The sequence below is a fragment of the Gymnoscopelus braueri genome (assembly GCF_963280865.1).
Source record: "Gymnoscopelus braueri genome assembly, chromosome: 19".
Lineage (NCBI taxonomy): Eukaryota > Metazoa > Chordata > Actinopteri > Myctophiformes > Myctophidae > Gymnoscopelus > Gymnoscopelus braueri.
This window is the reverse complement of record NC_137621.1, coordinates 27,963,160-27,978,755: the sequence shown is the minus strand read 5'-3', so window position 1 is coordinate 27,978,755 and position 15,596 is coordinate 27,963,160. Positions and strand designations below refer to the sequence as shown.

The 15,596-nt window shown below is 41.9% G+C and overlaps 1 protein-coding gene across 2 annotated transcripts in view; it reads right to left on the bottom strand.

The window, feature by feature from the left end:
- Window positions 1-258: 258 nt before the first annotated feature.
- The window catches only part of LOC308074332 (guanine nucleotide-binding protein subunit alpha-11), a 34,841-nt gene continuing 19,503 nt past the window's right edge, over window positions 259-15,596 (bottom strand). Inside the window, exons 3-7 of one of the 2 annotated variants that reach the window (XM_080413744.1) lie at window positions 14,735-14,889; window positions 12,697-12,825; window positions 8,323-8,452; window positions 7,588-7,741; window positions 259-5,366 (exon numbers count right to left, since the gene is read on the bottom strand). In XM_080413744.1, the coding sequence (XP_080269870.1) occupies window positions 5,176-5,366; window positions 7,588-7,741; window positions 8,323-8,452; window positions 12,697-12,825; window positions 14,735-14,889 (759 nt within the window). In that variant the 3' untranslated portion in view covers window positions 259-5,175. Of the gene's footprint in view, window positions 5,367-7,587; window positions 7,742-8,322; window positions 8,453-11,342; window positions 11,472-12,696; window positions 12,826-14,734; window positions 14,890-15,596 lie in introns of both variants that reach the window. The other variant, XM_080413743.1, reaches the window with a different exon arrangement.

The following is a 15,596-nucleotide window of genomic DNA, read 5'->3' as shown; positions in this document are numbered from 1 at the left end:
CATGGAAGACAAGAGGAAAGCATAAAGATGCTTCAATGTACTGGATTATTTGTCCATATTGTAAATTCTGATGTTTTGTTCTTGCTATGCAGCACTTTGGGCAATCTCTGGTTGTATGTAAACGTGATCTATAAATAAAGTTTGATTTGATATTAGTTACCTCTAAAAAAATATTTCTCCCCGGAGGAAGCAGAGACTAACCGATCAACAAAGCAGCTAACGACTAAAACATAAACCATGAAACACACTTAGACACCATCAGCAAGTATAGGAACAAATTTATTTCAATTTAAAACAGATACCTTGTCATTATGTTTCTCTCTTAGAAGGCGGCAATGATCATAAGTCATGTTCATGTTTGAATGAGGATCAGGCAACAGTGGTTGAAACAAATACATGAAACACATAAAAAAGAAATATGGCAAGAGTAATGTAAATCAATGTTCGATAATAACCAACCGATACAACCCTTTATGCAATTGCATCAATACATCCAAGCCCTCACTTCCAACACAAAATAAACAGCACATGCAATTATAATTACAATTTCTTAAAAAAAAACAAAAAAAAAACAGCAGATTATCTTTTAAATCTTTAATCTTAAATACAGAATAAAGTATTTTGTGTGTACTTAATCATCTATCTCTTGTTTAGTCTCTGGTGTGTGTGTGGTCTTTATTTTTTATTTATTTATATATATATTTTCTAAAGGAGACCGTCTCAGGCGGCAGTCCTTTCGTAATCACCACCACAACGTTGGCACTTAAAAGAGAGCCTGGCTCTAGAGAGAGTGGGGTTGGCACACTCAGTATTATACATCATTTACATTTGGTATACATACAAAATAAAGAAAAGAAAAAAAAAACAACAGCATTTTATACATCACTACACGTTTGACCATCAGGTTTCATTAGAGTAAATAAAAGAAAGAAAAAAAATCAAGTGGTCCTACAATACAATAGTGTTTCGGTAAAGTATTCTTATAATACAAAGAGGAAGAAGGGAATAAAATTAAAAAGGTGCCCCCCCCCCCCAAAAAAAAGCGTGAAGTTCTGAATATTCCATGTTGATCTATAAAAAAAACTACCGTGATTACACTAATTGGGATACCTCAGAGTACCCATCGGAAGTTGTATCATACCCAATCATCCATTGATCAGATGGTATGCTAGCCTAGGTATTGGTACCAATTGATCACATAGTATGCTAGGTATTAGTAAAGGGCTAGCCAGGCCCCAAAACAGCCTTCAACATTCAGTTTAATTTCCTTCAGCACCACAAATTAAAAAGGCAAAACAAAAATGGGCAGTTACAGTGAAAGAACAAAACAACAAAACAAAAAATAGTCCAGTCTTTTCACTGGTCAGTGCTCAAAAAGAAAAAGGTGACAATGATGCCACTGAAGAATGAAAAGGGGATCAAGTTTGATGTAGATTACCTACACAGTAACATCCAGAGTTAATTTAACTCAGAGTGTACAAATAGAACCAAATGGAACTGTAACTCTGAGTGTGTCTATTTGTACACTCAGTTAAATTAACACTCTGGATTTTACAGTGTAGTCTCTTTACAGCTCATACTTTAGTGTGACAGAAAAATAAGTTATCAACACATTGTGCAACAGGGCTGTACCAAACCAATGAACCCAAATAATCAGCCAGTCAGCCCTTAACTATGTACCTTGGAATTGTAGTGCTGAGTGTGATTGATGGTGACTGGGAAACACGGTCATGTTTCTCAGTGTGTGCATCACCATTAAAAGTGAGTAGCAGTCCACACAAGGTACATTTTCACACTACTGCAAAAACAGTAAAACACCTGTGTATTTATGCTGGCACATCATCCATTCCAATTTAATACTGACACACTGTAGAATCTCTCTCAGACAGGCATCTCCTCCTAGCTGACTGCTTGTTCAGCATCAGACTAGTGTAAATTTTTAGCAGGACAACTGGCAGTCAAGTTCTGTTGGCCAACATCTATGACTCAAACACTGAGGTGAGGGTGGGTGGGTGGGGGGGGGGCAATACTTTGTGGTGTCATGGTAGTGTCTCCTAAGTGAAGTTAGCGTTTACATACTCCGTGAGGTCAAGTCTATGCAACACCATGAAATCAACGCAATGAGGGAATTAAGGAACACTGGAGGCTAGGGTGCATTAATGCAGAGACTAGGTTGAGCTACGTGAAAAGAGAAAAGGTTTGCGTGTAATCTCTGTACACAACCTAATGGTTTTGCAATAGCATCCTGCCCAAAAGTCTTAGAGCACTTAAGTAGTGTCCATCTATAAAAAGCAGCAGTGGATGACTTGGGGTCTCTGTGTGGTCCTGCACTCCACTCCCACTGACTGCCTGATGCAACTGTGATAGCCCTTAATGACAATGGAGGATACATCGCCTGTAGAAAAGGTCAAAGACCTAAAAGGGTATCTGCACGTCACTGGCACTATGAAAGCAAGATTGGAAATAAAACAAAAACTGCAAATTAACAATGAAAAAAGACACACACAGCAAGCATGAATCATGTAGCCTTCAATTACTGATAAAAATCCACTTAATTTTTGTATGATACATTTTCTATGTATGCATTACAGCGCTGCGTCTATCAACCAAGAGGAAAGACAAGCTTTTTTTTCTTCTTTTTAAACATCCAACAAAACCAATGTGAGGGCCGCTAAAGAAACCATGTGGTATTATCATAGATGGAGGTGTAATGGCAAGTACAACTGGAAATGTCTTAAGAGAAATATAGAAAGTAGAGATAAAAGTCCATACTATACCAGACGTCTTTTTTTTTGTTTCTTTTGTCTTTTACAGCAGTTTAGACTCAAGTAGGCTCCCCCCATGAGATAAGGAGCACTTTAACATGACAGAGTCAAAGCAGTGAAATTATCAACACCTTCAAACCTGGTCCATAAATTACATAAATTAAAAAAAACATACTTAATATTTTTTTAAATCATCTCGTCACCATATTGTGAAAGAAAAAAATCTTACCAGCCCTAGTTAGTGTTACTGTGGAGCTGTTGCAGTTGTTAAGGGTCTTAAAAAAAGAAAGGTTCTTGTGGGGTGGAACCTTTTTTCTCCGACTATTGCTCCGGATCTATAGCCCCCCCCCCCCCCCAATACTCAACACAGCTCTGTGTGTAGTACTCTATCAATCAAGTGAACAAAATCCATAATCACAGTATCAATACTACCGTAAATTCATAAGAAAACAAACAAAAAGAAAACCAAACAGTACACTACTGAAAGAAGTCGATTTTTTGTTTGCCAAAGATGGTGTACCACAGAGCCTTTTGTACAGGAGCATTTCTGTGTATATGTATTTACAAACATAAATATACACAAATAATAACGTTTGCAGACCTTAAGAGTGACTGAAAGAAAGGTCATAGTTCACCTCCTCTCATCACTCAACAGCAAGCAAAATCTTTTTTTAAATTTTTATAAACAAAGTGACTATACAGTAAAAAAAAAAAAAAAAGGGGAAATAAAGAAGTAAACAGAAGCACGTCCCGTGTTGATATAATGGATGTCACCACGTCACTGTCAGGGTGTGCGTCTGATTGGACGGCAGAGTGAAAGAGGCATGACATCATCAGTGTTGTGCTGCCTGTATTGTCTTCTCAGAATGAGGTTTAACTTACAACTGACAGTTCTGATTGGTCAGTAAAGCTTTTTTGCATTCCGTTTTGCCCAGGCTATTAGTTAGAATGGGCCCCCTATTCATACTTAATGGGCTGCCACACACACTGATGATATCAGGTCCTGTGCTACCCTCCGCACCCACCTATGGTAATCAGAGCAGAACATTTGTCAAATGGCAAGTGTCATCCGCTCCTAGTGTAATGTAGTGTACTGTGTGTGAGTGCACATGTATTAGTGGAACCAGGTGGTGTGAGTGTCATACGGAAGGTTACAGATCGTCTCTGTGATTTCATACCGAAAACATCTGGAGGAGGGAAGCAATGTGATTAAGTGTAAAAAAAATAAAAGAATCCACATAATTCTGTAAAGGATACTTAAGTCAAGTAAATTTATGGTTACTTGTTTTTAGACATTTTTCTGTAGTTTTCTTTGCGTATTTTTAAAGATTTTGTATTTTTCTTACCCTTTGTTATTATCAACTTTCAAATTTGCCATTATTTGTTAAATAGAAGTAGACATAGCAACAAGTTACTATCATTAAAAATGTTTAAAAAATCTCAGCAATGAACAGAGATTTCAATTAGGTTTTCCTCTCCCTCTCGTGCTTTTTGTCTTCGTGTGTATTACATATGCATTTACTTTACAATATATATTTCATTTTTTTCTTCATTTTTTTTTGCGATTGCAACGCTCACGTTGGAGGGTACATTCATAGATGCAAGATGGAGACAGAATCCTTTGCCCCGCCGCCTAACTTCCTGAGTGCAACATCACATCCTGTCTGTGTCACGCTGCCCCCACCCCTCGACTTCAAGCCCAATGTTGCATTATTAATTCCATTATGTACTGCATCTCAGGTCCATGGGTTTTTTCTTAAAGGAGATACAGCGCTGACTTCCTTAAACACCGTCATGAGGTCAAGAAAAGGAGACGAATCTCAGGATCCCATCTCACACCACCATGGTTCAACTCCAGAGGGTCAGGGGCTTAAATCCACAATTAACCAATACATAGCTCCTTACTAGTCCTTGTTGCCCCAGACACATACATAGACGCACACGCGCGCACACACACACACATACACACAAACACACACACACACACACACACACACACACACAACACACACACACACCAAAATCCCCTCCAAAGTCACTATATAGCCTGTGGGACACAGCCTGTGTGCCAGGTCAGTGTGCCAGAGCCAGCTGCCGGCCAAATTTGACACATGGACCAGCTTTGGGTGGAACCAGGACTCTGACACAATAAGCTGCCGAGAGTAGGAGGAAGAGGGCGAGCTTTGGTGACAGACAGGAGGATGTATGCAGGTGGGAGAAGAGAGGGGGTGGGGGTGGGGGGGTATCTGTGAATCCACTGTACTAGATGAAAAAAGGAAGGGTTCTTTTGGTGTGTATGTATGCGGGCGTCATATGCCATGTGATGCGTGTGTTACCGAGCGCACCCTCTGTAAAAGAGGTGTGTTGTTTGTGCAATGAGGGGGCAGAGGTGTGCGTCGTGCGTGATCCCTCAGACCAGGTTGTATTCTTTGAGGTTGAGCTGTAGGATGGTGTCTTTAACAGCTGCAAACACAAAACGGATGTTCTCAGTGTCCGTGGCACACGTGAAGTGGGAGTAGATGATCTTGTCGCTGTCTGGGTTTAAGTCCACAAACATCTTCAGGATGAACTCCCGTGCCGCCTGGGCATCCCGCTGCGGACCTAACGGAGAGAATGAAACGGAACCGCAAATCAGTGGTGTCTTGCCTGTCAGCTTTTGCCCTGGGCTGCACTGTAATTGAACAGATAAAGACGAGATGTGCTAAATACACGATCGCACACGACACCATAAAAAGAGACCGCGGAATATAGACGGACACGGACATACAGGAATCAAGTCATGCTCCAAGAAACTACCGTCATGGCCTGGACCGCTGGCGTAGCGGTCCAGGCACCTAGGCTCAAGTGTAGCCTGACAGCGTGTCGCGGGTTGAAGTCCTTTGCTGCATGTCACTCCCCATCTCTCTCTCCCCATTTCCTATCAGCCTACTGTCCGATCAATAAAAGGCATAAAAGCCCAAAAATAAATCTTAACCCATTAAGACCTGGAACGCATCTGTGTCACTTTAGATTTCTTTGGCTATTCAAAAATAGCAGATATACAAGCTCATAGCGCGGCACTTGGTGCCGCGCTATGAATCTTGAAAAACGTTTAATTTTATTTTTTTCCAAAAACTGTTAGGATTTAGATTTATTTTAATAATCGCCTCAGGTCTTAATGGGTTAAAAAAAGAAAGAAACTGCTGTCATGTACTCCACACCAAAAGGAAGTGACCCCACAGCGGCGCTCGGGTGGTGCAGTGGTAAAGTATCTTCCCACCATAGTTTGAATCCACCGCAGCGCATCTGGCTTTGTTGCGAGTCTATACGAACACAACTGGTCTGTGTTAAATATGTGGGGAGGATTTAATTGGCATAATGACTAAATTGGGGAGAAAAAAAAAGGGGTTAAAAACAATTGGCTACTCAAGAAAAATGAAAACAAAGTGACCCATAAAGCCTGAACAGATCTCCGATGGCCTTTGAATAACAGACATGCACTCATCTGATGTAAGGGCTTTCACTGATCATGACAAACACTCTCCATGTGTTTGCGGCAACACATCTAGAATATCTGTGTTGCTTTTTAAAGATAATTATAGGTAAATTACTTGAAATGGGAAAAGTTTGCAATTAACTGCCAATCAACACCAGCGTTCTGATCTGTTGCACTCATTGACAAAAAAACAAACAGATATTTATAAATTATGTAACAGAAGTCATTGTGTGTATGAGTGTATACCTCAGTGAAGAGACAACAGAGTGACATGAAGTGAAAGATGTTTTTCAACATGACTGATAAGTGTGGCTGTTTTACCCCCTTTCTTTGGTGACAATATTGATACATTAGGCTACATACTCATTTGTAAAGTTAGGGTTTGTACCTTAATGTGCCTAGAGTTGGTGTGCCCATTTTCAAACCCCCAAAAATTGTAACTGTGCAAATGTGTGATCATGCCTGCAGTGACCAGCAGCTGTATGTGGCATAGTGGATTCAGTAGGATGTAGTGTTGTATATAATTGCAGCTACATAGCATGTAGAGTGCATAGTGTCATCATCATGGCCGCTGTGGTAAGGCTCATGGTTGAAACTAGGTCTCTACTGTGTGTGAATTTATAGTGCACGCATGAGGTCTCATGATATTTGGTTGTTTGAGCTCGTTAATGTGTGTGCATGGAGTGTTGTGGTACACAGACTGGTCAAATGTATCTACACACAGCTTAGTATGGAGCCTGGAGTATATGTCCGTTAAAATGTCAGTAAAATGTAGTGCCCCAATCTAACCTTGATAATGTACTGCAAATCTCTTACTTTATCCCTGAGATTTGCAGTGTTTACCTTAATGTGTGATATAAAAACTCCACAATATAAAAACAGTTTTTCCAATGTATTCTAGCCAGTTTTACGACTATGGAATTAGGAATATTACATGTAGTCTGTTATAAACTGTACGCATGTGGCCTGGTGAACCAGCCAACAACAGAAATAGAGTTTTCCAGCATTAGCAGTTTAGCACTCTCCTATGTGGATGTAAGGACATTGCTGTCACACCCAGCTACTGTACACGGAGCGAGTCGTATCGGCACAGTACTACGCAATGGCATAGTGCGATTATTGGCCAACCATCGGCCTAGTGGATTTGCCCGTTACCAGAGAAGGCTCTACATTTTGTCTGACTTGGATGCCAGCTACCAATGTATGACGCCTCATCACTAGGACTGGGGCGCCAAAGCAATATCATAGTTAAGTACTGAACGGTTCCCCAGAGTGTTAAATTCTAAGCCCATATTCAGTACACGTATTCTAATGAGCACACACACACACACACACACACACTCTCACCATCAAACTCAGGGAAGTAGTCAACCAAGTGTGAGTATGAAATCTTCTCCTCCAGCAGGTCTTTCTTGTTGAGGAAGAGGATGACAGAGGAGTTCTGGAACCATGGGTAGGTGATGATGGTCCTGAACAAGGCCTTACTCTCCTCCATGCGATTCTGGAGTGAAGGGGGGGGGGGGGGGGGGAGAGGTAAGAACAATAAGCCATTGAGCTTGTTTTGTGGTAAATATCATGGATACAATGTCTGCATGTGTGTTTAATTGGCCCTCATACTGATGTATTTTCAAATGCTCACAAAAGGAAGAACGGGGGAAAGCTAATAAGTATCACATATAATAATAATAATAATAATAATAATATGGCAAGGGAAATCTTAAGGGGGAAAAAAATACTATGCAACCTTGTTCTCACGTAGCCAGATAATGGGAGACCTCTGCCTACCAATACATCTGGTGGTGACATCTAAAATCAATGTAGAGAATAAAACTGTGTGGAAACAATTGAGAGATCTAAAAAAAAAAAAGCTCTGAAGAAACAATTCAAAGACTTAGGAGCGTTCCTTCCTATTAGGGTGGTGATATTTTTGATTTTCAAAGAAGTGGGCATAAGTTTGTCAGTGTAGGATTTGTCCATGTTCTAGCCCCCACTTTGGATGATGTATCGGTAGGCGGAGATCTCAGATTGTCTTGCTATGCGAGACTAATGCAACCCTAGAATGTGTAGTATGCGTTTACGAACCTCGTTGTCTGACTCCACCAGTACTTGGTCGTACTCACTGAGCGCCACCAGGAACATGATGGAGGTGACGTTCTCAAAGCAATGGATCCACTTCCTCCTCTCTGACCTCTGACCCCCCACATCCACCATCCTGAAGAGAGGGAGGAGGACGTAGAGGAGCGAACAAGTGGAACATCCCAGGAAAACCAACAATGTCATTAACATGTTATTTAAATGTATGTTTTTTATATATCTATATATATATATGAGAGACACATTCAAAATCAGAAAGACAATGTGGCACAGTCCTGGACTATGGTTAAATAAGGTCATGTCTTTCTGATTACGGTTTTGAATCCATCAGTGCAGTCCATTTGTTTAAATGTAGCTTTGTTTCAAATCCAGCAATATTGACTACACTTGATATGATAACATAGCAATTCTTAAATATTATCAGAACATGGCCCAAATGATGTCAATCTGGTCAATCTGGGACCGAGACTCATGCTAGCATTCTTTTACCCATCATGTGGGGACAAAATTAGGCCTGAAGTCCATAGCTTAAGAGAGCATACTCTATTGTACGATGAAGACCTGATGGATTCAACACCTAAAGTACAGTTAGAGCAGTGCCAAAACAAATTCATTCTCCAAACATGGTCATTCCACAAATGTAATGTGAAAAGTGATACACTGGAACAGTTTGTTGAACTCTTGCTTTGTCAGTGGCAACGGGTAAGTCCAAAGACAAGCAGGAGACACAAACAGGTTACATGTAACTGGTGCAAGTGAAGAAGTAAGCTGTGCCCGTCACCATCCACAAAGATACAGTAAGTTTCCTTTTTACAGAAGGATCAATTGAAAGGGTGACACATGCCAGTTTAAGAATTCATATAAAGTCCAGGAGAATCCAATAATATTTACATAAACAACAATACCACAGCTCCCTACAAAATATAAAAGCCCAGCTATGACTCTGTATTGGTGCTAATGCTAATCTGCTGACAGTTAATGTTTCTAAAACTCTAAAGAGCTTCTAAATGGAAGTATTCTCAGAATTTTATAGCAGTGTTTCCCAAACAGTCCCATTTGTGGGTCGCGGACAAATTTTTATGGGTCGTGAGTAAATAGCGCTTTTCTTTCGCTTCCTACAAAAAGGATCAGAAATAAATGCTGAAATAAAAAAAAGTCAAATCTTTTTCAAAAGAAATTCATAAAATCAAAGAAATGCGGTACAGATGTACAAGCTCACAATGCGTCGCGAGCTTGGGGATCTGCTATTCTCACTAGTTTGGGTGGGTCCCAGGGAGACATCAAATTTCTCTTCAAGGTCTCGAGCTAAAAAGTTTGGGAACCACTGTTCTACAGAACATTTACCCATATCCCAACAAAATATCCTATCTTCGCTACTGTTCATATCTATGGAGTAGCCCAAGATTTCACACCTACTGTCAGCACAAAATTGTTCCAGGTTCCTGCTTTGTGAGAGACTATGGATACTTATAAATATATCACGGTCCTAGACTACAGGGAACATATAGGAATTCTTAAACTGAGTGGTGCTCTCTTTTAACCTCCCAATATGACATTAGGGGTTTAAATTGTACATCAGATGCTAGATCAGTCCAGGCAGTAACTTCTACTTGATTCATACCACACGATAGGGCAAGAGGAGTATCATAAAGCATCCGTTTCTCTACCAGCCATTTTCCTGGTGCAAGTGTATGATAAAGCATTGAACTAGAGCAGTCGTGAAGCCGTTCAAACCCGTGTGGAGGAGACAAATAGTCAGAGAGAAGGAGGAGGGGCTAAGATGAAGGACGAAAGGATAAACAGAATAGATGGAGAGGAGGACAAGAAAAGAAGAGGGGGGAAAAAGAACAGCAGAAAGTACAGGAGACAGAGAGAGGAAAACTGACAAGTAGGAGAAAAGGAAGACACAGGAAAGAAGAGGTGAAAAGGAAACAATTACAGAGTGCACCTCCTCTAGTAAAGGGATCCCTCCGATGGTAGAATGATGCGGTCCTATGTCATCTGGCCACTACGAGCTGAGAATGATTCATCTCACAAATAAACAGGACTTCAAAAGAGGACGCACTTGCACGTGATGTGTAGAAATATTTGGCGCCCAACCTTTCACTTTCGTAAACGCATTCCAGCAACAACCTTTCAGCCTGTTCATTCACGGCAATGGGAGCAAGGTCATCTTTCGCGTGTATGGGAATTTAGGTCCCAGTTTCATTAAGCGTTAATCTGTGACAATTGATGCAGTAAAATCCTTGAAAACCATTTACTTTTCTATTCAAGCAAGTGTGCGTCGCATGTCCTCACATGGCCTCTAACCCCATAAACCTTGCGTACAGTATTTTGCCCATTACAAGATGTGCACGTGAAAGCCTCTGGTGGGGGTGCAAGATGGGCCTCTCATCGAGCAGCACAGATCTGATCCACTAATTTCGCTTTGCAAGAGCGCCCCCTGGCAATGGCCCAGTCCACTGCAGTCCACAGAGACCCGGGGCCAATCAGGGCCCTGCAGGACCTGCTGCCCAAAATAACACTCCACCACGGAGAGGACGACCTCGTTTTCTCTGCCAGCCAGAGAGGAAAGGAGGAGAGGAGGAAAGGAGGAGGCGGTTGAGAGAGGAGAGGAGCGAGGTGACCCATTTACAAAGACTGGGCTCCAAAATGTAGGACTTTGGGCTCACAAGGGTGTGTGTGTGTGTGTTGTGTGTGTGAGCCATAGTCGTGGTTGTAGGCTATAAAACTGTGATAGCCAAAGTGTGCATGTTTTTCTGTGAATGTCTGGTGTGGTGAGGAGGGAGCGGAGAGGAAGATGAGTGGGCTCTGGGTACAGACAAGCTCAAGGCTTAACTAAATTCATGGGGAGACACAATGTTCATAAAATATGCATATAATTTGGGGCGAAGACAGACACACAGTCAATGAGTTACGGGTTAAAGACTTCGATGAGCAACCTAGGGGTGACTTAGTAACACAGAGGAACTGAAAATGTCTCAGGCCGATAGAGGCGTCTTTTCTACCTGAAAATGATGCTCTGCAAGTCGAAGGGGTACTCTATGATTCCAGTGGTTGGGATGCGCACCCTGAGCACATCCTGTTGGGTGGGAAGATAGTTGGAATCTGAGATACGATCCAGATCGGTAAGATAACTACAGACAGACCAGTTGAGAAGGAGGAAAGAGAGAGACAGATAGGAAGAGAAAAAAAGACAGAAACAACAGTTATATAAAGCGTGACAGGCAGTTACCACAACCCCCATGCCATTCCAGGAAGCGTGGATCAGTCCTGTGGAAGAAGCTTCGGTGAGAACACCGTATATCGGAACACAAGGCTGTTAGTGTCACTGGTCCACCACCTCATCACATCCCTGAATCCTTCACATCTACTCTCCAAGATTTGTGTTTAGCCTGTAGCTACAGCTACATGTACGCATAAAGATCATCTATTCTAAACATCAAATTATCAATGATAGACACTCAAGTTTCAACATGACCTGAGGTCACAAAAATCATTCTAGGCGGTTGGTAATGAGAAAATCTTTCAATTTGCAAAAACTATCTAGGACTTGGCTGTGAGAGTGCACGTCCCAGAGAGAGTGCTTTATGAGGTCTTGAGTGTGTCTGAAGCAGACAGAGAAGGTGAGATGGGGCATCAGTGACAGTAGTTGAGGTGGCCAATGCAGCAGAAACAGAAACCACCTGGGATGAGATAAAGAGGATTTATACAGATTATGTCAAAGAATCCAGGAAGCATATTATTACGTATTTACAGGAAGACAAGTAATTTCCCTAATTCCAAACAGTTTTAACTCCTCAACTTTTCAGTGCATTTCTCCTTGTATAATGGCACTCAGATTACTTCCTGGAGAATCTCTGACATATCTGTCCAATGCGTCTCCATCTGGTGCTTGGTGGCAGCTGCCGTCACACTCCAGCGCTGAGTGGCGAGCGCCCAGCTTCGGTCTCTATCTTGCCACCCAGAAAGTCTGCAAAAGTCTGGCTGCAAACCACCGAACTGCCGTCAGGTTACCCTACTGATTTGAACATCGCAAAACTATTATGTTCCGTCAGTGGGACACCTGGGATCTATTCAGGGGGGGGGACAAGGTCTATAGCAAATTAACTTGAAATCTGAGTCTAGGGCTTGGTTACATATTTTCAGCCGGCACTTCTTATGAGGCAACTGGTGCCACCAACACGGCAATACTTCAATTCAAAGAAAATCCCTCCCCCTGTTAATAGCTCTGGGCGAGGCAGTCCTCTACCAACTACTAGTAAGCCCGTTATATAACTCCATAACTCCTGACAGCCATCAGTGGTTTGGGCCAGCCTCTAGCTGCTGCGGGGCTGTGGTCCTGGTACCATGGGAAGGTACCTGAAGATGACGTTCTCCAAGTCAAAGGGGTACTCTATGATGCCCGTGGTGGGAACACGGACCCTCAGCACGTCCTGCTGGGTGGGAACGTACCCCTCCGCAGTCACGCGGTCAATATCGCTAAGGTAACTGGAGAACACACATGCACAATGCAGGGTAACATTGAGATTGACGAAATGTAGGCTTTACATTTACTCACGCTCTGGAGACTTGCATGCAAACACAAATACATACTGTAGTCACTCTTAGACATAACAATGACATAAAGGCACACACAAACATACAGCCTACACATCTCACATTAACATGCATGAGTGCGCGCTGCACACACGCACAGCAATTGAAAAACATTACACTGTAATACATCAAAACCACAACCAGGGGGCAGTGTGCTGGGAGTGGAGCACTTCAAATGTCCCTGGGCATTTAGCCTGGACCAGCACATTGGATCTACTAGGAAGCAACAGACCTGGGTGTAAAGGTATTTGTGAATAATTCTTCGCATTTGTTTTAACTTGCCTATACTACCGGGTGCTTTTTTTTTTTTTTTAACATAAAGACAATTCAGAGACTGTCAATTTCCCAATCACAAAAGGGTATAATATTTGATTCCTGGTGCTAATAATGATTATTGTTGCAAACCCCCACCCATGAGCACATAAGCAGACAAATAAAATAAACCAACAGTATTTGCAAATGCTATTGGACAGAGGTCTGAGCATTACGGCCATGCACTTTTTGTTCCTTGTGAGATCACAGATACTAATCATATTAAGGAGCTGCTGGCACCTGTTGAAAACACACTCTGGTTCTATGATTTCTAATTTTCTATGAGCCAATTTGTCACACTTTCCCTGCTCCCTTAGAGATGCACATTTTTTATGATGAGGGTACATGATACTTTCAGGTACATCTGGATCTACCTAATCCATTTGTATGTTTATAAAAAGTTTATGATAATCAGTGACCCAGTGATTTACTCTGTCAGCTAAATTAGCCTCCGGCATGATTTTGTGTATCATGTCCAGTGTATTAATGTGCCTCACTTAACTAAGATGCGGTCACTTCCAACAAAGAGTGGTACATTAGCTAAATCTGATTGCCATGTACATGTGGACACTACATCTGAAAGGTCCTAATGGCACGTTTATGACAAATGTATGCCGCAGCTAAGTCAGAGGCAAGACAGTGACTTGTGAGTCACTGTTCTGCTTTCAATTAGCTATGAGTGTTAAATGGGTGAGAGACCATGCACTCTGCATGCACTCTCAGGCTCCGCCTCTCTCCATTTATTCTTCCCATCAGCTCAGCTCTCAGGGGCCCCGGCGTCACATTGCACTGATAACTCCAATGAATATTTGACTTGTCAGTACAACGTGAGTCATCAGTGCAATTCAAGTGAGAAGCACTCATGGCATAAATTATCACTGTACACATTTGTGTTAGGCAATTAACACCAGCCACAACTTTCATCACATTTTAGGCATTTAGTGGATGCTCTTATCAGAGCCAGGAGGCCTTCACTGCGATCATGCTGAAAGGAAACTTTGCTGCCTGACATATCATTGTGGGGATCAAACCTGCAACCTTTTGGTTACAGGAGAACCCATCTAACCCATTAGACTAGTTTTTGAGTACTCTACCAGATAGCATAGGAATTCACGGTATCATTGTCACTCGTGAAACCAAACATGAGACACTGTTCACAACCCCCATACATATAGATGCAGCATCACCAAGCCAGCCAAGCACACCCCAACTATTACACTATGAAATCTGGTTCTCCTTGAGAACACTTCGGTCTCCTTGACATATATTACATTACATCCGCATGCACACCCAATTTCACTGGGACGATTTATATGCACACAGACACTCATGCACCTCAACTCCTGTCCCACACACACAAAAACTATGCATCAGTCCTGTAGACACAAGACATCTACCCACACTCAAGACTGTGTTTATTGGATGTTGAAACGCTCACATACAAACAGCATGCTTCAGTCTCGCCGCTCTCAGACACACACAGACATACTATTTGGTGGAGTCGGAGAGCTGGTACTCCCTGCGGCGGTCGTAGGCCTCCTGTATACCCGGGTCAGCCCACAGCGTCTTGATGGCTGTGATGTAGGGCTGGTCGAAGCCATTGATCTTCTCAATGTCCACCTCTTTCACCAGCATGGCATTAGACTGAGGATAATAGGGATGGAGAGAGGGAGCAAGTGAAGTAGAGAAGGAGAGACAGATGAGGAAAGCATGGACAGGGGAGAGGAATGAGGGAGATAGGGGAGAGAGGGGAGAGAGATGGAGAAAGGTGTAAAGGGGCGGTTCATCCATTGTGTGTCTATTTTCAGTTACTTTTCAATGATGAGCATCCGTTTAATCAGACGGGGCTGATAAAGTGTTTCCCTCCGCCAGATTCGTATCCGTTTTGATAGACATAAAGTTGAAGATGGCTACATCACATTCTTTATGAACCGATTCAGGCAATAAAACTGAGAAAATGGTCCTCAAGCATTTCTCATTTAGAAAAGCAGTGAGAGCCCGGAGGAGGCAAATGCTGTAGTCAGTAGAGCCCGATCGATGCCAGATTTTAGATTTCGATACCTATTTTGGAGAGTCCTAGACCACCGATTACCAATGTTTTGACCAATATATTGTCCGAAAATGTTAAGTTTACAAATCAATTTGAAAAACGTATATTTTTATTAAAGTTGATAACATTTAAACAAAAAGCAAGCAAATAAATATAAAAAAAAATATATACAATGTTTTAATGAATAAATCAAAAGTAAATTAAATCATACATATCGTCGGGTAGAAACCTCAAATCTCCATATTTCTACAGGCAGACCAGTTGAGGGTCATAAATGAATGCCCCATTTCATCATTACAAG